Below are 21,617 nucleotides of genomic sequence, written 5' to 3' on the forward strand. Positions count from 1 at the left end.
GTGTAGCAACATCGCCCCCTACTGCAAACACTTGGCAGGACCCTACAAAAACCTTTAGACTCAGTGAGGCTTTCCTGGTTAAACAAGTGTAACATTCCCTTATAATTCCCTGAGATAGTTTTTAATTAAAACATTTAAATTAATGAGGCTTTCCTGGCTAAACAAGTGTAACATTCCCTTATAATTCCCTGAGATAGTTTTTAATTAAAACATTTAAATTAAAAATTAACTCACAGCGGCCTAAAGCCTACAGCTAGGCCAAAAGCCTAGAACTAGGCCTCAAACTCTCCCTTCGTATCGTACCCCCGCCATTTCATTTTATTATAGCCATTCATTTGTTCGTTCCTACCAGCCCACCCCACAGGGACCTGTTTTAAGTTGGTGGTCTCAACAATAACACGACCAGGTGTTCAGCCCTCTTCTGAGTAAGGTGGTCTAGAAGAAGGCCGAGTGCATATTGTGCTGCATGTGGTGGACACGTGACACGCACGCAAATGTCTGAATGTGGGTCTCTTCTCTCTGCCGCGTGTGAGAGCAGCACCCCTCCTCCTCGCGTGGCGCTTGGCAGCTTCTCTTTCATTCTAGATTTGAAGCTTTCGTGACTGCAAGGATTCATACTCTTAGGTTTTTTCGGTAAAGTCCCGTAGGTAAAAATTAATAATAAAAATAATAGAAATAATAATAGAAATAAAATAATAAATCACGACGTTTCGGAGGCAACACAAGTCTCCGTCATCAGGTGGGACCGTCACAGCTAGATGTACTCTATCAAGTGAGGCAAAATTCCAAGAGACAAGCTCTTAAATACAATTTCGATTTAATGCTTTCGTGACTGCAGGGATTAATCTTATTGGTTCTTTCGGGGAGAGGGGGGGGAGCTTATCTGAATGTGGTAGCCAATCAATGGAACGTGTTGGGGGGGGGGTGGGCGGGGCTAAAAGAGAACAATCGGTGCACTCGACTTGGGGTTGTAACCGGTGTTGGCTGACAATCCAAATACACAAAAAAGCAGCACTGTTAAACGCTGGGGATGTCAACACTCGGTAAAGTATAATAGTACCTGTCAAATAAGATGGTACAAATATGTGTTAGTTAAATCTTTTTTACATGGTAAATAACATCTTTCCAATGATTACTCAGTTTGTACCCATGATCACGGTTGAGGTTATGTCTGTGTTGGTATATCTTCTCTTTGAGCGAAGTGTGTGGCGTCAACTCAAGGCGTTTAAATGGAAATCTCCTGCAACAGTGACACCAGCTGGCAGCGTTCTACGCTTCACCCAATTCGTCCTGGGGCTCTTATCTCTCGCGACGCCTGCTTTGCAGTCGTCATTCGCACGAGCAGTTAGTCTCAAGGACTCTCACCAGTGCCGGATTATCCTAGTAGCACAAGTAGCTACTACACGTGTAGTAGCTACATATGTAGTAGCTACGGGCCCCGCACTTTCAAGGGCTCCGCGCTAAATGCTTTTAAGCTATCATTTCCGGTTCAGTGATTCTGCACTTGCTCTATTACTATAGTACTATACTGCCTTCAACTTTATGAACGACTGGGTGTTTAAGGTTAGCGATTTGTCGTATTATCTGGCTGTATAGCAAATGAAAAAATACAATTACTTTACTATGCAAGTAAAAAATGTATGTGTTTTCAAATTTACCTGGGGTTTTTTTTTTATTTAGGGCCCCTTTATAACGTATGCTACAGGCCCCGCACGAGCTTAATCCGGCACTGACTCTCACATCCCAGGATCATGAGAGGTGGTTGACGGCCTTCATCCGCCAGTGGATTGACCACTGCTGGTCACAGTGATGGTGAGCCGGCCTTCACGCACTCAGCGAATATTTCGCGGGCAAGGCCGTGAATCTGGTTGGCTGCATGTGGATCTCTTTAAAAGCGTGCACTGCACACGACATATTACTTACGCAGCATTTGACCTTGGGAACTTATTTTTGGAATGTAATGCATTTCGCAGCTTCCAACTGACACGACATAAATTACTGTTGATATTGGAGACTGTCCATTGTAAACCGAGGAATTAAACTTGCCATCTGGTAAACCAGAAAATCCAACCACAGCTGCGCCGCAGTGGCAGTACAACCCTACTTTCAATACACTGCTGGATGAAGGTCTCCACATCATACCTGTCAACCCATAAGGTTTAACCGTATACAGGGAAATTGAGTTTTCAGGTACATACGGAGTACAGCCGTTTCAATACGGGCATTTTTTTTATTATACATTTTTATGTTTTCCCTTGTGATGTAATTAAGTATAACGTGTTTTTTATTCTTTATTTTTTTATTATTGTATTATTTCCCTTCTACGCGACTTTACCGAAAGAGCCAAGAATATGAATCCCTGCAGTCACGAAAGCTTTAAATCAAAATTTAGAACGTGTTGTTTATATTTATTTAAAGTTGCGCATTTTGATGTGACGTCACATTTCTCAAATCCCCCCCACCTCGTCACACATCGTCACAAATGTCTGACCCCCCCCCCTCCCCAGGTGCGTGACGTCATTTATGGACGGCCCCTAAGGGGTTGACAGGTATGCCACATTGCTCCGTGGGGGGTCATGGTGGCTGTTTGACCATACTTCATCACGCTGGTCGATGCGGCTTGGTGAAGGTGTGAAGTAGGTTCTACTCCCCTGCCCATAATGTAGTCCCACAGGCTATCACACCTATAGTAATAGTAATATTAGTGCTATCACACCTGTTGTGCATGGTGGCCACCCATTCAAGCACAATTCAGGCTAGAACTTTGCTTAGCTTCCAAGATCTGAAGAAATCGGACGTATTCAAAGTGATTTGTATGATTAAATATTTACGAAAAGGGGGAAACGCCTTCATAATGACAGTAGTTGTTTGATCGTCATTTAAACGCAGCCAATTAAACTTAAAGGTATTTTAACGCTGTGGCAACTTCTGATAAAGTGGAAAATTCCCATGGTGAATGCAGACCATGAAGTAACAACATGATAACACGAGGTATGAATGGGTTATACCATGCTATGTATTGAATCGTCTATTACTGGAAATTACCGCAATGATTACACGAAGCATCGACAATACTTTGTATATTTTAATGATTTCATGTCATACGATTAACACTTAGATGGTACAATCCTGAGTATGAGGCTGAAAGTTACAATAAAATATGTAATGATATTTAATTCTGGACACTTCTAAGCGCAAGTCATTTGTATAAATGTTGTAGTAAAATAATACGTGGATGGGGCTATTTTGCTGACCGCAGAGGGCAGAGTAGCAAATCATGATGGTTGTCGTGTACTATCTCCCTTCATATATGATCTGCTTCGTCACCAACTCACACCCTCCAGAATGGTTACCTATGATCAAAACAACGCCCACGACCCACACGACGTAGGTAGTAGGCCCTCATCCAGCAATGGATTCACAAACGAGCTTTGCATGGACCTTTTATATCAATTTGTCGTGTAGCTAACTTGTTTTTACATGGCGAGACACATTTCAACTTACTTGATTCGCATCAGCGAGATTCAACTATAGTTTGGTAGCAGGCACCGATAAACACCATGGGTCTCATTCCCATCTTCACGAATATTTGATGTACTCCCCAGGTTAAACCCACACAGATGGAAAAGCAATGTAAAACAAATCCGAACGTGCATATGTATTCATTCAGAATTGCAATTTGTTCTAAAGGACAAACTAATGGAAATAAGTAGTGCAGAACCCAGCGATTTTGGTTGCCGTTCGGCTGAAAACATCGATGGAGAGATTTCTGAATCACCTCTCTCCCTCACCATCACCAAGCTCCATTTGTGAAGTTTTGTTACACCATCCCCCACAATTAACATGGCCTTTATTCAGCAGCGGATTGACATAGGTGCTCGCATTTTAATTTTTTGCGAAGTGGTGGAGACAGCATCAATAAAAGTTAAAACAGTCACACATTGAGCGGGTGGTGGCGTGACTAACCTTGGAACATTTGCTCCAGCACAACCCTCTCTTGATTTGACCGTGGGACAGCGTATAACTTATAAACAAGTTTGATTTATTTTTTTCCACACGAGTTGGCACGTGACAATTGGAGAAATCTATTTACACACATCAGTTTAACCGAGGGAATGTCCTATAAAGGTTCAACATTAAATTCGCCCAAGCTGATCTGCTGCCAAAATGTGTTTCAGCGACTTTAAAATTATTAAGTATAAAAAAACGAAGCCATAGATGGTCCTTGGGCTCGCAAGGCCATATGTAGCAATAAAACCTTTTTCTCAGGGGGATAAGGGGGTGCAAACAGATTAAGTGAAGGATTCGATTTAAATCCCCTAAATTCACATCTCCATTAATCACCATACAGTGAAGGCTCCTCTTTATCCATGACTCTGTTTGTTGCCTGCGACTATTATCCGCAGCCCCAATACGATCGGGGAAATCTCCCGCTGTTCGTAAGTTTATTTATCCTGTTCACCATGAAATGTTTTATGCGCATTACATTCTTCATATGATCTGCATGGTTCACGAATAAGCGTTTGATGCATTTTGGCGAATGCCAATACGGTACGGTGACACAACAAAGAAAAAAATCGTGGATACTTTCAAATTAAAGTTATTTACAAGCAAGATACAAAAACACCGATATTAAAGTCAGTATATATAATCTTGAGTTTAAGTATTCGTGAATGCAGCCAATATATACAGTATTTTTCAATCATAATATACTAAGTACCAGTCTAACACATCGGCTTTCGCGACCAATATCATCCATAATATAGTTTTGTTTTTGTTTGATCGCGGTCGAACCCCAACCCCCCCTCGACGACATTATGGACAGTAAGTGCCATTTATTTGTTTTTGAATACATCTAATTTCAATAAAGGTTTAACGTTTTTGTGTTGAGTCCATTTACTTGGTATGAGTACGTTGTGTTGTTGATGTTTGTATTTTAAACTTATTCGCTTTCAACTGTTTACTTAGTAATATAAAAATGTATTTTGGCCCATATTCTGCTTGTTTTCAATCCCAAATCCCTGTTTGATTCGTGTTTCAGTTTCTCTGGTCATGTCTCCTGCTTTTAAATAATTCTGGCATGTTTTGACTCCTGTTTCTATGGTTTCTCATCCCCCACAATCTCCTTTCCTTGGGTTTTAAAATTACGTGTATGTGTTTTTATTGTCTCTATCCTATTCATTTTATTACCCGCGAGCATGGATAACTTTTAGTGCTCACCACAACCACCTCTGGATAACTCATCTTCATCTCTAAATCGGCTCAAACCTTCTTTAAACCAATCCCCCTAATCCCTCTCCTCTCCCCACCCACTGTTAAACACACACACTGCTTCGTGCAGCATTTTTATGTTGCCATACATCATATCCTTCACTCTACTCCCCTTGCCGTGGTGTGTCACAGGTAAAACGTTGCTTGTGATGAACCAAATAAACACGAATAAGAAGTGGTGGTACGGAGATGCAGAAGTTAGTGCACTGCCTATAAGCTTTATTCCTGACCACGGCTAGCATCAGCGGCGAGCGATATCCATACGGTTCTGGGCCCACCTTTCGCCACCCACACTGAGTAGCATTGGTGAAGTATGGTCAATAAACCCCCATGCCTAACTTGGATTAACAAGCAATGGATTACCAGAGGGAAGATTATTATGAATTATGATCAACCTCCTGGATTAATAACCCTTATACCTATCGTGTTTGAGGCTGCATGTAACATGATCCACAGATAACAGAGTCGCGGATAAGAGTTTCACAGAATGTGAAATGAAATGCACCATGCAGGATTATCCTAGTAGCAAAAGTAGCTGCATATGCTACGGGCCTCGCACTTTCAAGGGCCCCGCGCTAAATGCTTACAAGCTATGAATTCCGGTTCAGTGATTCTGTACTTGCTCTATTACTATATTACTATACCGCCTTCAACTTTTATGAACGACCGGGTGTTTAAGGTTAGCGATTTGTCATGGTCCTCGACTTACGACTCAAGTTCGTAAGTCGGGGACCATCCAACCCCAGCACCGCCGCGGCTCAACCAGGAAGCAAACCGCAGGCCGACACCCACCGAACGACGCTGAATTTGGCGTATTCGCCGAATACGAGATTCTGATTCCAGACGGCTTCACATTATATTTCATTAAAAAAAAGTTATATCCTTGGAACGGGACACCACACCCCCCCCCTTCTGCCCCCTAACCTCATCATCATCCCCCACCACTGCACGATTAATTATAACGACGCGAACTTCGGCCTGCGATGAGCGAATCAGCGCGCCGGGCGAATGAGCCGCCACGTTTCGCGTCGACGCCAGCGGCGCGTTCCACGGAGCGCCGATCGTCAATTTTCCGTCGTTTTCGGTCGTTTTTGGTCGTTTTCGGCCGTTTTTGGGCCGTTTTTGGTCGTTTTCTGTCGTTTTTGGTCGTTTTCGGTCGTTTTTGGTCGTTTTCGGTCGTTTTTGGTCGTTTTCGGTCGTTTTTGGTCGTTTTCGGTCGTTTCGGCCGTTTTCGGTCGTTTTGGGCCGTTTTTGGTAGTTTTTGGTCGTTTTTGGTCGTTTTCGGTCGTTTTCGGGCCGTTTTTGGTCGTTTTCGGTCGTTTTTGGGCCGTTTTTGGTCGTTTTCGGTCGTTTTTGGTCGTTTTCGGTCGTTTTTGGGCCGTTTTTGGTCGTTTTGGTCGTTTCGGCTGTTTTCGGTCGTTTTGGGCCGTTTTTGGTCGTTTTTGGTCGTTTTCGGTCGTTTTTGGGCCGTTTTTGGTCGTTTTCGGTCGTTTTTGGGCCGTTTTCGGTCGTTTTTGGTCGTTTTCGGTCGTTTTTGGTCGTTTTTGGGCCGTTTTTGGTCGTTTTGGTCGTTTTGGTCGTTTCGGCTGTTTTCGGTCGTTGTGGGCCGTTTTTGGTCGTTTTTGGTCGTTTTCGGTCGTTTTTGGGCCGTTTTTGGTCGTTTTCGGTCGTTTTTGGGCCGTTTTCGGTCGTTTTTGGTCGTTTTCGGTCGTTTTTGGTCGTTTTTGGGCCGTTTTTGGTCGTTTTGGTCGTTTTGGTCGTTTCGGCTGTTTTCGGTCGTTTTGGGCCGTTTTTGGTCGTTTTTGGTCGTTTTCGGTCGTTTTTGGGCCGTTTTCGGTCGTTTTCGGTCGTTTTTGGTCGTTTTCGGTCGTTTTTGGGCCGTTTTTGGTCGTTTTGGTCGTTTCGGCTGTTTTCGGTCGTTTTGGGCCGTTTTTGGTCGTTTTTGGTCGTTTTCGGTCGTTTTTGGGCCGTTTTCGGTCGTTTTTGGGCCGTTTTTGGTCGTTTTTGGTCGTTTTCGGTCGTTTTTGGTCGTTTTTGGGCCGTTTTTGGTCGTTTTGGTCGTTTTGGTCGTTTCGGCTGTTTTCGGTCGTTGTGGGTCGTTTTTGGTCGTTTTCGGTCGTTTTTGGGCCGTTTTTGGTCGTTTTCGGTCGTTTTTGGGCCGTTTTCGGTCGTTTTTGGTCGTTTTCGGTCGTTTTTGGGCCGTTTTTGGTCGTTTTGGTCGTTTTGGTCGTTTCGGCTGTTGTCGGTCGTTGTGGGCCGTTTTTGGTCGTTTTCGGTCGTTTTTGGGCCGTTTTTGGTCGTTTTCGGTCGTTTTTGGTCGTTTTCGGTCGTTTTTGGTCGTTTTTGGGCCGTTTTTGGTCGTTTTCGGGTCGTTTTTGGGCCGTCGTCGTCTTCGTTGTTTTTAGCCATCTGAACACTCCAAAAGGCGCTCGTTTGGCTGCACTCAATCGCCTTTTCAGGTACACTGCTGTGCTGGCAACGTACAGAGATCCCCTACGTGTAACAAGCCGTCGTGGCAAGCGCTGTGAGCGAGGAAACAATCTACAATGGTGGCCCACACACAACGCCACGAGGGAGACAAAGGCGGGTGTGTGTGTTGGTCACCCACCCGCTCGTGTGCCGTGCAGTGCCGACCTTCATAGGCTCCCACCACGCGCTAATAGCACTTGTCCCAGCATAATCTTATGTTTTTTCGGTTAAGTCACGTAGGTAAAAATAAATAATGGAAATGATAGAAATAAAATAATAAAACACGTTCCTTTCTAAGTGGGCAGGTACTACCTTACTCTTAGGTTTTTTCGGTAAAGTCACGTAGGTAAAAAATTCAAAACGTCGTGATTTTTATTTCATTTTTATTTTACATTTATTAATTTAAAATTTTTACCTACGTGAATTTAACGAAAAAACCTAAGAATATGGATCCTTGCAGTCACGAAAGCTTCAAATCTAGAATTAGGTACCACCCCCCCGCCGCCCCCCCCCGCCGCCCCCCCCCCGCCGTCCCCCACCGCCGCCCCCCCCCGCCGCCCCCCACCGCCGCCCCCCACCGCCGCCCCCCCCCGCAGCCCCCGCAGCCCCCCCCCACCCCCCGCCGCCCCCCCCACCCCCCGCCGCCCCCCCCACCCCCCGCCGCCCCCCCCACCCCCCGCCGCCCCCCCCACCCCCCGCCGCCCCCCCCACCCCCCGCCGCCCCCCCCACCCCCCGCCGCCCCCCCCACCCCCCGCCGCCCCCCCCACCCCCCGCCGCCCCCCCCACCCCCCGCCGCCCCCCCCACCCCCCGCCGCCCCCGCCACCCCCCCACCCCCCGCCGCCCCCCTGCCCCCGCCGCCCCCGCAGCCCCCCCCGCCGCCCTCGCCGCCTCCCACCGCCCCCGCCGCCGCCCCTGCCACCGCCCCACCCCCCGCCGCCGCCCCCCACCCCCGCCGCCCCCGCCCCCGCCGCCCCCGCCCCACCCCCACCGCCCCCGCCGCCCCCCCCGCAGCCCCCCCCACTCCCCCCGCCGCCCCCACCCCCGCCACTCCCCTCCCCACCTTACCTTGCCAAAGCCTAAATACAAGCTCGGAGGTTGAATTGAAACAATTACGGGATCTAGCAGCAGGAGGAAGCAATCTGTCGTGGCGTTAACAACGATTGCCATGATGACCTCTTTATTTTACTTGAGGTATGTTCATTAATGAACTATAGCTACACTACGTACGAGCCCATATGTAATAGAACATTATAATCAGCATCTTCCTTTCCCTAAATTCTTGGCCAGTAAATCACGATCTTCATTTCCCATTGCAAGTCACTTTCATTCAGGTGCCCTTGGAATGTTTTCTTTACGAACTCTCCTATTTATCTCCCACACCGAACCCCAAGAACTCGGAGCCGCTACATGCATCGGAGAGCAGCCCGGGCTGGAGGAGGAGTTGGTGGGCACATGGACACAGAGCCACGGCCATGGCATCAGACACCACGAAAGCCCTGCAGGGAGCCTCAATCCTTGCCACCTACAATGTCCTCTTACAGGTGCGGGTGGCACGCTGGCGTTGCGGTTATTAATAGATGTGTTTGCGTTTGTTGTTGGCTGAGCGTCCCAAATGTGCTGTACGTCTCGAGGCACAGAACGTGGATTTTTGTTCCTCCATCTTAGATGCATCCACAGACGGTGCTGCAGTTCTTGCTTTGACGCCTTACAGAAGTGATGTAGAGCAGTGGAGGAATATATATGGCCAGCGCACAGGATACGGCCCTGCGTGAACATATCGAATGGCCATACGAGGCTTATCACTTAGAAACGGCCCAACAATCATAGTCGATACTTCTAGCATATCGGCTGGACTAATCGGTTGCTAGAGATGAGTATTTCACACATCGGAGTTTCACATTTTTTTTATCATGTCAATGCAAGGGCCTCTTGAATATCAGTCGACACATGCGTTATATTTGTCATTATTAGATAACATGTGGCCTGTAAATATTTTCGGCCATCAGTATGGACCAGGTTCCCGACCACTGTTCTAGAGAATGTTGGTAGACAAGGCCTCTGCCTCACATTGTTCACGGTTCTAGGCTAGATTCCCATCTTGACGAAGCAGCTGAAATGCCGCTTTGTTGATAGGCATGCAACGATGCATTGATTAATCGATCAAAACCTATTTTATGCTCGCGATACATGCATAAAATCTTGCATGTAGATTTGTTCTATTTGTGCAAATTTTATCATTTCACACGAACATGTGGCGAATGGTTGAACAAAGTAATGCAGCGTTGTCCCCTTGAGCTTCCATGCCCCCTGGTGTTGATCTGCAGCAATTTCAGCTACGACGCGATCAGGTCTCATCAGTACTTGGGTGGGTGACTATTACCGCAAGAAACACCAGTTCATTGTAACAGTGATACCATCCACTTGCAAGAAAGTATTTTTTTTTATCTCAGAGCTTAATGATTTCACTATACAGTACGCCAGTTCAATGTGTTAGATTATTAAACGGTGTGGCTGGTTGTCTTGAAAACCTGTTATTCTGGGTTTATGTGTGACACTGCATATGTGCTGTGCTCTGTACAATTCTGCTTCTTATTTCTGTTGGCCCTTCAGGGTTCACTGTTATACTTGTGCAGAGGTGTGATGTCCGGTAATAAATAGTGAAGATAATAATTGTGGATGCTTTCGCTTGCTAGGTTCAGCAGTACTTTCTGTCTTTTCCGAATGCAGCTGGAGAAATGAATTCCCTGTGAACATTAAATACCTCGTGATACTCTTCAAAGATGACAGTCGCATCAAAAACCAGCATTATCATTTTTCTAAAAATGTATTTTGTTTCCCTAACGGGTCAGAGTAAAGTTTATTTTCTTAACCAGGTGAGAACTCAAGAGACCATGATAGTCTCATTTGCATGAGTGAGCTTGGTCGCCAAAGTAGCAAAACCAAACAAATTAAAAAAGTACAGGCATTAAGCAAATGGAGTATTTGGCTGCTATACGTTTCCATGTGATAAGCCACTTCGTTGAGCTATAATTTGTGGCCAGGTCACTTTCTAAAAAGAGCTATCTAACTCAGTGGGCCTTACCTGGTAAAATAAAAATAGTTAATCGTTTATTATTTTGGAAAATTGTAATATTATTGCACAGACATAAATAATGATTAAATAGTACAGATGCTTTTTAGACTAATCGTCATACAATTTAAATTAAGTTACAAAAACATTAAGATATAGAGGGTGAATTTTGTACCTATATATAAACAGACAAGGATATATATATGGAGAATTCAAGTGAAATTATAGCAAATCCACAGTTTAAGCATGACATTGTCATTTAGATGGAAGAATAATTTGAAAGATTAAACATTGGTTGTTACTCGTGTCTCAGTGGTATTCATCTTAGTCGACCCAACTTGGATCCTATGTGACTGGAAATACAATAACAAACATTACACTTGTTTCCATTGTGCTGTGCACACGGTGTCAGTGTATTAGTGGTCATTGCATAGTTATTGTCAGCCATGTTTTAGAGGTAGTAATTTGAAAGGTGGCTAATTTAATATTTTCTAATACATGAGTATCTAGGTCAGTGAGACTACACAAGTCTCATTCTGATTCTGTGATTGAGGAAATAGACAAAATGCTAAATGTATGTGTGCACAGTGCGGCGCTTTATACGAACACCCTGTTCGCAGCAGACACCGTGAGTGAAATGACGCAACATAAATGGAGCAAAACCTGCCAGTGATTCAGTTTGGAGTTATAATTTGTCCTCGATGTCACTTCTAGTCAATTGCAAGCTCATTGTTGGCCAATCAGGAAGCGAGTAAGCAGGCCTGGTGCTGTCTGAGATCGTGGCTGCTGTTCTTTTGGCAGAAGTTTGAGCAAGCTCAGACTTTGCTTTATCTGTAGATTCATCAGTGTGTCAAATTCTGTTATGGGAGGTGAATTGGCAGATACTGGAGCCACGTGCTCTTGCCTAAAGGGCAAACAAGTCGAGGCATGATGCTGTGCTCCACGTTAGCGGTGGCTGCTCGCATTGACAAAAGCGTTCAAACAGGAAACGTCAGGCACCGTGACGGGAACAGTTGTTGTGCCCCTTTCCCAGTTGGCTATTTCACAATACCTAAATCATGATGCACAGTGCTAATTTATCACCGCCAATCTCAAATAATTAGGAAATATCTGCAGGGTACGAGCTGTGCCGCCTTTATGAATGCGCAACATGTACGTAGGACCCCCATTTCATGAAGAGGAACCCCAACATTCTCTGTCTATATTGGTCTCTATCTCTCTCTCTTCATCTCGTGTCTCTGTTTCACTTTGTCACTCTCTTTGTCTGTGCTTCTTTCTTTGTCTCTGTTCGTGTTTATGTCGGCGTGTTTCTCTCTCTGTCTGTCTCTGTCACTTTCTGTCTCTCTGCTTCTTTCTTTGTCTCTGTTCGTGTTTATGTCGGCATGTCTCTCTGTCTGTCTGTCTTTTGGACGATCTGCACAGTTCTGAGTAATGACTGCTTCTCGTTATACGTTGAGGGACTGTTATTCCATTGTTCATACTGGCACGTTTATGGGTAAGATAACTGTGATTTTATTAGGGAATGATTGCACACATGGAAATTAGAAACCATATTTGTCGGTACGATTCTATGAAAGCCCCTGTCAGTATAATTCCATTGTGTGCTGTTAAAAGTAAAACAATATCCTGTGGTTTAACTATTAAAGAATACATCTAATGACTTATATCACTCACGGTGGGGTGGTGTTGTACTCGTATGAGTGTTAAAACTATTGGCATAGGTATTTGGAGAGTGCCTACACGATGAGTATTTTATTCAGATCACTGAGTAACCTTTGCTGTCATTCAGAGTTTTAATCTGGATTTAAACCGCCTGTGGTTAAACCAGGCTCTGAAGTATAGCGAGTTTGATAGTTTCAGCCTTGTCGCCAATGCTAGCATTGGTTACTAGGTTGAGACTAAATTGGGATAACTTCCAGCTTTGAGAAATAATAATAATACCATACCTGTTTGACTATTATTCAACAAACACCAATCTCATAGCAGTAGTGTGTATAGATCAAACTGCACGTTGGATAGTTTTTGAGAATAAGTTCTGGGAAAATCTCTTGCATCGCCATTCTCTGACTCTCGGGGCTGCACTGCTCAGTGGTAATTCTGAACGGATTCTTTATTCTTCTGACAATGCCGAGCATCGCATTCGGAACAATAATCAAAACAATATCAAAATAACAAAAAAACCATGGCGTATTGCGATGGCTAAATGGTTTAGGTGCCCGATGCGCTTGCTGCTGTACTGAGTGACCACTGCGGGTAAAAAGATTCCGATTAAAATAACGTTTGATGGTACCTGGCTCTTATTGTGGTCATCGGCAGTTGCTCAAAAACTGCAGAGTAAAACCCCATCAGGAAAGTATTTTGTTGGCAATCTGATCCAAAATCTATTTAATTCAGGGAACATGGTAAGCTGTGGTGTATGTTTCAGGTCAATTAGTTTAGGGGTTTTGTAGAAATTATAACACCTGTGAAGTATCCTCAGATGAATGAATAACATTTCCCAGGCATGGCATTAAGTATCATCTTGGTTCCTTAATGTTTTTTTACAGATGGTTGGGTGGTAGCAGACATTATTGTTTGTTGCAAAGAAAGTGGGAATGTTCTGCCCTCTACTTTGTGGAGCGGAGTTTCACTTGAAGGGATTTCAGAGGTAGTTCTGTGGTGTCTGCTTTCGTGAGCAGTTCCCTAACACAAAGGGTCGCTCTCCTCTGCAACGGATATACAAATGACTTCTTCTCATCACGTGACACATGTAGAGCATTTATGATAAAATTGGGAAAAAGGACAAAAACTAATAAAGTAGTATGTCGAAAGTCTCAACGAGGCTTGTGCGTCTGTGTCTTTGTCTATACAGAGGCGCTCACTCACGGCACTTGCCCCAGCAGTCTGTTAAAGGCTATATGGGGGACCTTTGTCTTTTGCAGGTGTCCTTCCGTGTCATCACATTCGTGCTTAACGCTTTCATCCTGCGACACCTCTCCAAGGAGGTGCTGGGGGTCGTCAATGTCAGGTGACCTTGCTCACTTGCTCACTTGCTCATCCTGGCTTTGCAGCGATCTACCACGATGCTTTATTGGGTTTCGCACACACGATGCTGCTTGGTCAGAGTGCGAATATGTGTGCGCCGAAGAGGTGGCTACCTACTACCAAAGTGGGCTGCTTGGCAGGTAATCGGCTGACAATTCAGAGGTCGGTTTGAATTGGTCATGGTGGCTGCTCAGAATAACTTAGCGCAGCAGTTATTGTGTTTGGCTGATATGTGTCTGAGCCCTGGCTGAAACTGGAGTACCATTGGTTTCAACACTTGCTTTTACACCCCTTTTAACAGAGTCAACAAGCGGGGGCTTTTTAACGGCACGTGCTCTCTTTTCTGAGAAGCCACGCACTGAGAATAATCAAAAGATTTATGGCACAGATGGTTTTGTTCAATCCATTCACGTAAACATATTTTGAGCCACGTCAACATGTGTGCTGTGTCAGCGTGCCTTGCTGCATATTTAACTTCAGTCCTTAAACTTGCACAGTGGCAGTCTGCTGAAATCATACTATATTAGAAAAACAAGTTGGCTGGCTGTATTTCTGCCTGGATTCCTGGCTGGCCCGTAGCCAAGTGCTCGCTGTGAACTGAGGGAGAGATGTAGAGGAGGGAGGTGAGGGAGGGAGATAGAGGAGGCACATATAGGAACGAGTATGAGACGGAGAGGAATGTTGAGGAGAGACGGGGGGTGGGGGAGAGAATGAAAGGGCGTGAAATGGAGAGGATAGGGAGAGCAAAACAGAAAGAGGCGAGCGAGGGAAAGCGACAAGCAGTCGGAGGAAGGGTTATGGAGAGGCAAGAAAGATTGAGATTGGAAATGTAGAGGTGGGAATAAGGAGATCAAGGGTGAGAGAGAGAAACAGGTTGAGAGATGGGGGGGGGGGAAGTGTGTGAGATACGGTGGAGGGAGGAGAGGAATATTAGAGGATAGGAGAGGTAGAAGAGGAGACAGAGAAATAGAGACAAATAGAAACAGATGAGAGGGAAATCGAGATACATTGGATACTGTAGAAAGAAGGCAAGAGAAAGGTAGAGAGATACAGGGCTCTATATAAGATAACAACGTCTTCTTAGTTCTTTCGGTAAAGTCACGTAGAAGGGAAATAATAAAATAATAAAAATAAAACATTATAAAATAATTATCACGACGTTTAGGCCACAACGCAAGCAGCCGTCCTCAGGTGAAGAACAGGTCTGTCGGGAAGACAGTTGTGGCCGAAACGTCGTGAGAATCATTTTATTATGTTTTATTTTTACTATTTTATTATTTCCCTTCTACGTGACTTTACCGAAAGAACCAAGAAGATGAATCCCTGCAGTCACGAAAGCTTTAAATCGAAGGATAAAAACTTTTGCTAGCTGGCTTTCTTGCTGTGAGGGACAGACAGATGCAGGCTGCTGGGATATTTAACTAAAATGTTTCGCGATGGTGAAATGGTGCCTGGACGTATGGCCTGCCTCATGCGATGGTCGCCACCCTGCGAACACAGAACCCATGGATAATTTAACTGCTTTTGATTGGCTCGTGGGGTATTGGTCTATTCTGCTGGATGATAAGATCCAACCGTTCATGAAAAATTTCCCAAAAAACTTCAAACTTGAAAATATTTTCAGGAGGTTTCTCCATTTGGGATATTCTTGATAAATAATTAAAATCATAATAAACCTATGCTGTTAAATAAAATTCACAGTTCTTTGTCAATCTACCACTGGATGAGGGCCTCCCATATATGTCGCAGGGATTGTTCGATCATACTTCACTATACTAGTCACAGCAGCTCGGTGTAGAGGGGGCCCAAGACTTATTCAGCTATCTCCACCAATGTTAGCTGTGATCGGGAATCTAAATCAAGTTGCCAGGTTCACAGCGTCCTAATAATTGTGCCATTGCTCCATCCATGCTGTAAATTATTCACTTAAACATATTCGCCAATATAAAATATTTCATCCACTGTTGCCTAAATATGTACGGTATGTATGTTGAACTTCGCACCGTACGTAGCCAAACGTGCTAATCGCAGGTGCGGTTATGATCTTGAGTCATCGATGCAAGAAGTATCTCATTGCCGTTCAAGACAAGCGGATGTGTTGATCGCTAGGCAAAGCAGCAGGTCGTCAATCTCAAATCGACTTTCGCCCTTCTTTAGCGAGAACCATAGCGATAGACTTGCGCCCGCGTGTGTTGCTCCTGCGGTTGCCTACACAGGCTCACATTGCTCTACTCCACCACCGTGTTCCTGGCGAGGGAGGCGTTCCGGCGTGCCTGCCTGAGCCGGGCATCTACCGCCGACTGGCGTCGCGTCATCAACCTCCTGTGGATGACGTGAGTTCACTTTTCCACGACACCGTGGCTCCCATTCCGCACACACTCCTCTTCCACTGGCACATTAAAGCCAGTGTGGTGCTTTCACTGTACGGGTTGATTTAAAGTCGCCATTTGTCGTGCTATGCCAGAAGCAAAGCATGATACGCCGGCCTTACAAGAAATTTGAATCCAAGCAGGGCCAGGAATGTGGTTAGGCAGCGTCACTGCATCATCTGCGCACGTCTCGACTCGTTAATTGAGTGTGATGTCACCGGCATGGCTTGGCTTCTGTAATGAAAAAGAAACCTGTGGCCTATTGAGCCACACTGGGCTGGCTGGGCACGGCTCTCGATTAGAAGAATCTTGGTTTTCTTTGCCGTGCCACAGCCTTCTTTAATTCCAAATAATTGTTGCTACTAATATACAAAGCACATGTTGGAATCAGTTTAACACGTAGGCTTTCGCGCCCAATATTATTCATAATCAACGTTTTTGGGTTAGATCGCGTTATTTATAAATGTGTCGTAACCCTCAAACCACCCGACAAGGCCAATCAGTAAAAAAGTGTCACGTTGACAAACGCAAATAGTTCACTACTTTAGCCCACCGGTATGTTAAAGAGTGAATCCACATTTACAATTTTCAACTCAAAAATGGTAAATGTTGTGGTTTCACGCTTCAACACACCGGTGGGCTAAAGCAGTGAACTATTTGTCTTTTGTCAACGTGACACTTTTTTGCTGATTGGCCATGTCGGGTGGTGGAGGGTTACGACACATTTATAAATAACGCGATCTGACCCAAAAACGTTTATTATGCACATGTTGGATTACTGATGCCATGTCTGCGGTGAAGCACTCAGTTCTTACCTACCTCGCTGTATTTAATATGATTCAATATAAAGCAGTCTGGCTGATTGATGATCCAGCACTCACTGATTCACTACAGCCACTGTCTGACCGGTGGTCAGTCACATCCTTATCAATAAAAAAAATTAACCCGTAAAAACAAAGTTTTTCACTATAAATCCTTTATATGCGTGTTCAATGGGCCACAACCCAGCCCACATTGGTCTTTGAAACGGGCGACTAGAGTCCTCTCGTCCTCTGGCTTGAGATGGCTGCCACCTATGGGTCAGATGATTGCCTGCCACCATTAAGCAATTGGTAATTAAATATAAAAACAATTTCCTAAAAAGTGTAAAATTTTGGAAAAAAAATTTCACGAACAGAAATTGTCACGCACAACGAGTCTGTGTGCAAAATGTCAGCTCGATTGGATCACGGGAAGTGGGTTAAAAAACGACCGAAAGATTTGCACGGTCGTAAGCGCGCAAGCAAGCAAGTGAACTTAATATAAAGGATTTAATAACTACCATGGTTACTTCCTGTGAATGTCACTCATTGATTCTTTCACCCTGTGGGTCATATCAACATATTTACCAACACACCCACCCACCTACCTGGTCACTCACCCAAGCGCTAAAACTGACTGTTTAATCTCATCCATACTGTGTTCACTCAGCACACTGCAGGTCACAACACTTTTCTGCTTCTTCTCTCACACTTGGGACATTTCCTCCCATGGTCTCTTTCACCCAAGTTCTTCTAATAACTTTGCTCAATTCAAAGAACATGCTCTGCTCTTATCCATTACATCGCCGATGGATGCACCACACGTGTGTGTGTGTGTGTGATCGTCGTCGCTTGCGTGCTGACTAACCGCATGGAGGGTTCCCCGTCCGGTGTGGTCAGGGTGCCGCTGGGGGCGGTATGCGCCGGAGCGCTGGGCTACGTGTGGACCAGATGGCTTGAGGCCCCGGACGTGGAGCACGTACCCGCCTACCCGGCCGCCGTGTGGGTGTTTGCGGTCTCGGCCGTTGTGGAGCTGCTGTCAGAGCCGCTCTGGGTGCTCGCCCAGGCGCACATGTTCGTGCGACTACGGGTAAGTGCCTAGCCACTCCGACCCAGGCACACACACTCGTGCAACTGCGGGTCAGTGCCTAGCCACTCTGACCCAGGCACACATGCTCGTGCGACTGCGGGTTGGTGCCTAGCCACTCCGACCCAGGCACACACACTCGTGCGACTACGGGTAAGTGCCTAGCCACTCCGACCCAGGCACACACGCTCGTGCTACTACGGGTCAGTGCCTAGCCACTCTGACCCAGGCACACATGCTCGTGCGACTGCGGGTTGGTGCCTAGCCACTCCGACCCAGGCACACACACTCGTGCAACTGCGGGTCAGTGCCTAGCCACTCTGACCCAGGCACACATGCTCGTGCTACTACGGGTCAGTGCCTAGCCACTCTGACCCAGGCACACATGCTCGTGCGACTGCGGGTTGGTGCCTAGCCACTCCGACCCAGACACACACACTCGTGCGACTGCGGGTTGGTGCTTAGCCACTCTGACCCAGACACACACACTCGTGCAACTGGGGCTCAGTGCCTAGCCACTCCGACCCAGGCACACACACTCGTGCAACTGCGGGTTGGTGCCCAGCCGCTCTGACTCAGGGTCGGGAGCGGATTTGTTCCTTGATGCCTGCACTTCGAGGAGAGGTTATCAGTGAAAGTAGCACGTTGGCGGAACAGTTCTCATTTTAGTAGTTTGTTACAGCTCTCTCAAGATTCCCTGAAACACCATTGCCACGATACAATTGAGATGTGTATGTAAAAACCTGCCAACCTTCTTAATTGACAAACCTGCAAAGTCCCCTGTTTTAAGAAATATCAAAAGCCCAGCATGTAAAATGCCCTAATACATTTTTACATACAAAGCAATCCAAGCCCTTTATGTATGTATGTTGAACTGCTTTCGCACCGTACGTAGCCAACCATGCTAATCGGATGTGCGGGGGACGGACGAAAAACCTAACAAGAGAAACCCTTTTTTTTTTAACAGAGTCAACAAAGCTCCTTATTTGCAGCAGCCCCCAGACCTCTTACTTTAAAGAATCCCTCCTAATTCGCAAATGGGCCTTGACCTGAAACGCCTTCCCCTCTCCCCATACCTTGTGAGTCACAGGTGTCTGCGGAGAGCCTGGCGTTGGGCAGCAGGAGCATCCTCACCGTGGCGTTGGTGTTCCTCAGGCCGGACTGGGGCCTCTGGGTTTTCGCTTTTTCACAGGTGCCCACATCAGACACAATACAGGACACCTTGACAACGCTGGGAAATTCAGCATGATACGATAAGGCCACTTTAAAGGTATTAGAGATGCACCATAAGGAGCGTGGCTGTACTGAATCCTGATGCTAATGTTAAACAGCCCTTATGAGAGTCACGGGGCCAGCACCACTGACATTCTGAATTTGATTGAAGATTGTCGAGTTTATTCTTGTAGATTAGTTCCTTAATTGCTATTAATAATGATTATGCTTGTTTACCTTAGAAAGCCTCACCGAGTCTCGTGACTCTTTCACAGGAGGCTCCTTCCAGGTTTTTGGAGCCGGGGGCGATGATTGCCATGTATGATCCCAATTAAGTTATTTGTGGGAAAGTTTTCAAATTTGTAAAATTTTGACCCTGACGCCGGCACACGTTTGCCTACGTCAAGGGATCTTTAACATCCGCAGTGCAGCAACGACGAGCATTCTTACGGTTAATACACCTGACTTAAAAACCAGCGCACCTGCTGGTTTCCAACCATGAACCTTTGTAACAAGCGGCGAACACGCCATCGCTAGGCCATGTCACTGCACCAAGTTAATCATCATCAGCCACGATCAAGCCACTGCCAGATGCAGGTCACCCCAAGCTGCTGTCACCTACCAAGATCATGCAACAATCCATTCGGCACCTGCATGCCATTATTGTCATCGCTCCACCACCCAGGGATGAAACATAGACATTAGTTTCCCCGCTGAAAATTCCTGTGGAAAAGAGGGAAGAGACGATGAGATACTTGGGTGCAGAAGTGCATCTCATGAATATTGATCTCCTCTCGACAGTGCTCCCATTTGTAGCTCTCATCTTTGTTTCTCCTTCATCTCAGTTATCCGCATCTCTTTGTCTCGGCGAACCACATCTCTCGGAGGGCCATAACTCTGCAAGACCCTCCACGAGTCTTCGTTTGTCACTTCTAGCCCACCAGCTAGCAGCTGAGCAACCCTGTGCCAGACCATCTGTGTAGCCCTGCAGCATTGCATATTAACTGTGGAACCCCGTGCTGTGTGCAGCTGATGTATGCAGTTGTCCTGTCCTTCTGCTACTACCGCTACTTCACCCGCTACATCGGCTCTACAGCCGCCAAGGATAGCCACTTTCCCATCACCTCTGTCCGCCAGATGTTCTTCACTTGGGGCACTCAGGTGAGGCCACACTCTGCACTGCTTGCACCCACATGTATGGCACGTTAAGCAGCCAACGACGACAGCGTTTCACTATGTACTTACGTATGTTGAACTTCTTTCGTACAGTACGTAGCCAACCTCGCTAATCGGAGGTCCACATCAAAATCACTGAGCCGTTCGCTCAGCGTTATGGCCTGTCTATGTTAAACAATCGGTTGCGCAACTGATTGCAACTGGTTGCAGAGGATGTCCACATGTAAACGATTTAGGTGCACGCAACCAAGTTGCACAACTGATTCCCCGGGTGTGGATCCTTTTGAAAATTGCAATTTAATCTCAAGACGCTAGAAAATTTCAACAAATATACTACATCAGGATGGAATAGGACAGGGAAATGAATGAGAGAGGGGAGAGAGTAACACAGCAGCACAGCCTCGGACCAAGCATTTGAGGCCCAGCAGCAATAATTATAAGTTATTGGGGTTTTGTGCCTGTGAATGGGGATGCTTGTTTTGCCTTTAGCTATCGGCAGATTTTTTGCTGGATCACCACAAGTGGAGCTTCGCACACAAACCATGGTTGATTTGCCTTCTGACTCTGTTCAGTCTGTTAAGAACATGGCCCATTGCCCCAAGCGTTAGTTTATGAGCACTGTATTTACATATAAGCCAGTGTCGTTAATCACCAATCGTGGCGAATTTATGTTAGCCTGTGCATTTTATTAAGTCTCCAGAAGTTACTGGGAGACGTGATAATTACACTGGTCAACAAAAAAAAACCCTTTTTTTTCTGGCCTGGACTATTGCAGCTGTTTTAGACTAATTTTAGGGTGCTGATTCCAAATCTGATCTCAGATTTGCTCTATCACATCTCATTTTTATGCTATCGGCATACCCCATTTTCATTGATTTTACCCGAAATTAACTCTGTCACTTATGATTGCAAGTTGTTGCGAATCAGTGACTGCTTTAGTGTTAAAATATGGTGGTGTATTTTTAGGATAGTGTGTTTATAATATAATTTTATGTAGATATCCACATTTATTTAATATTTTTCTTCTGCAGTTTATGGAAAATGCAATATTTGATATCTTAAAAACCTGATGTGATAGACACAAAACTGATGCCAGATTTGGAATCAGCACCCCAAAATTACCCTAAAACCGTTGGA

The 21,617-nt window shown here is 45.6% G+C and overlaps 1 protein-coding gene across 3 annotated transcripts in view; it reads left to right on the top strand.

Moving 5' to 3' along the window:
- The first annotated feature begins 7,623 nt into the window (after positions 1-7,623).
- The window catches only part of RFT1 (RFT1 glycolipid translocator homolog), a 29,089-nt gene continuing 15,095 nt past the window's right edge, over positions 7,624-21,617 (top strand). For all 3 annotated transcript variants that reach the window (XM_078860868.1, XM_078860866.1, XM_078860867.1), the window contains exons 1-7: positions 7,624-7,730; positions 9,134-9,283; positions 13,734-13,819; positions 16,053-16,169; positions 17,906-18,095; positions 19,183-19,284; positions 20,334-20,465. In XM_078860868.1, coding sequence (XP_078716994.1) covers positions 9,215-9,283; positions 13,734-13,819; positions 16,053-16,169; positions 17,906-18,095; positions 19,183-19,284; positions 20,334-20,465 — 696 coding nt within the window. In that variant the 5' untranslated portion in view covers positions 7,624-7,730; positions 9,134-9,214. The remainder of the gene's footprint in view (positions 7,731-9,133; positions 9,284-13,733; positions 13,820-16,052; positions 16,170-17,905; positions 18,096-19,182; positions 19,285-20,333; positions 20,466-21,617) is intronic.

This window comes from Lampetra fluviatilis, chromosome 11, assembly GCF_964198595.1.
Source record: "Lampetra fluviatilis chromosome 11, kcLamFluv1.1, whole genome shotgun sequence".
Classification (NCBI taxonomy): domain Eukaryota; kingdom Metazoa; phylum Chordata; class Hyperoartia; order Petromyzontiformes; family Petromyzontidae; genus Lampetra; species Lampetra fluviatilis.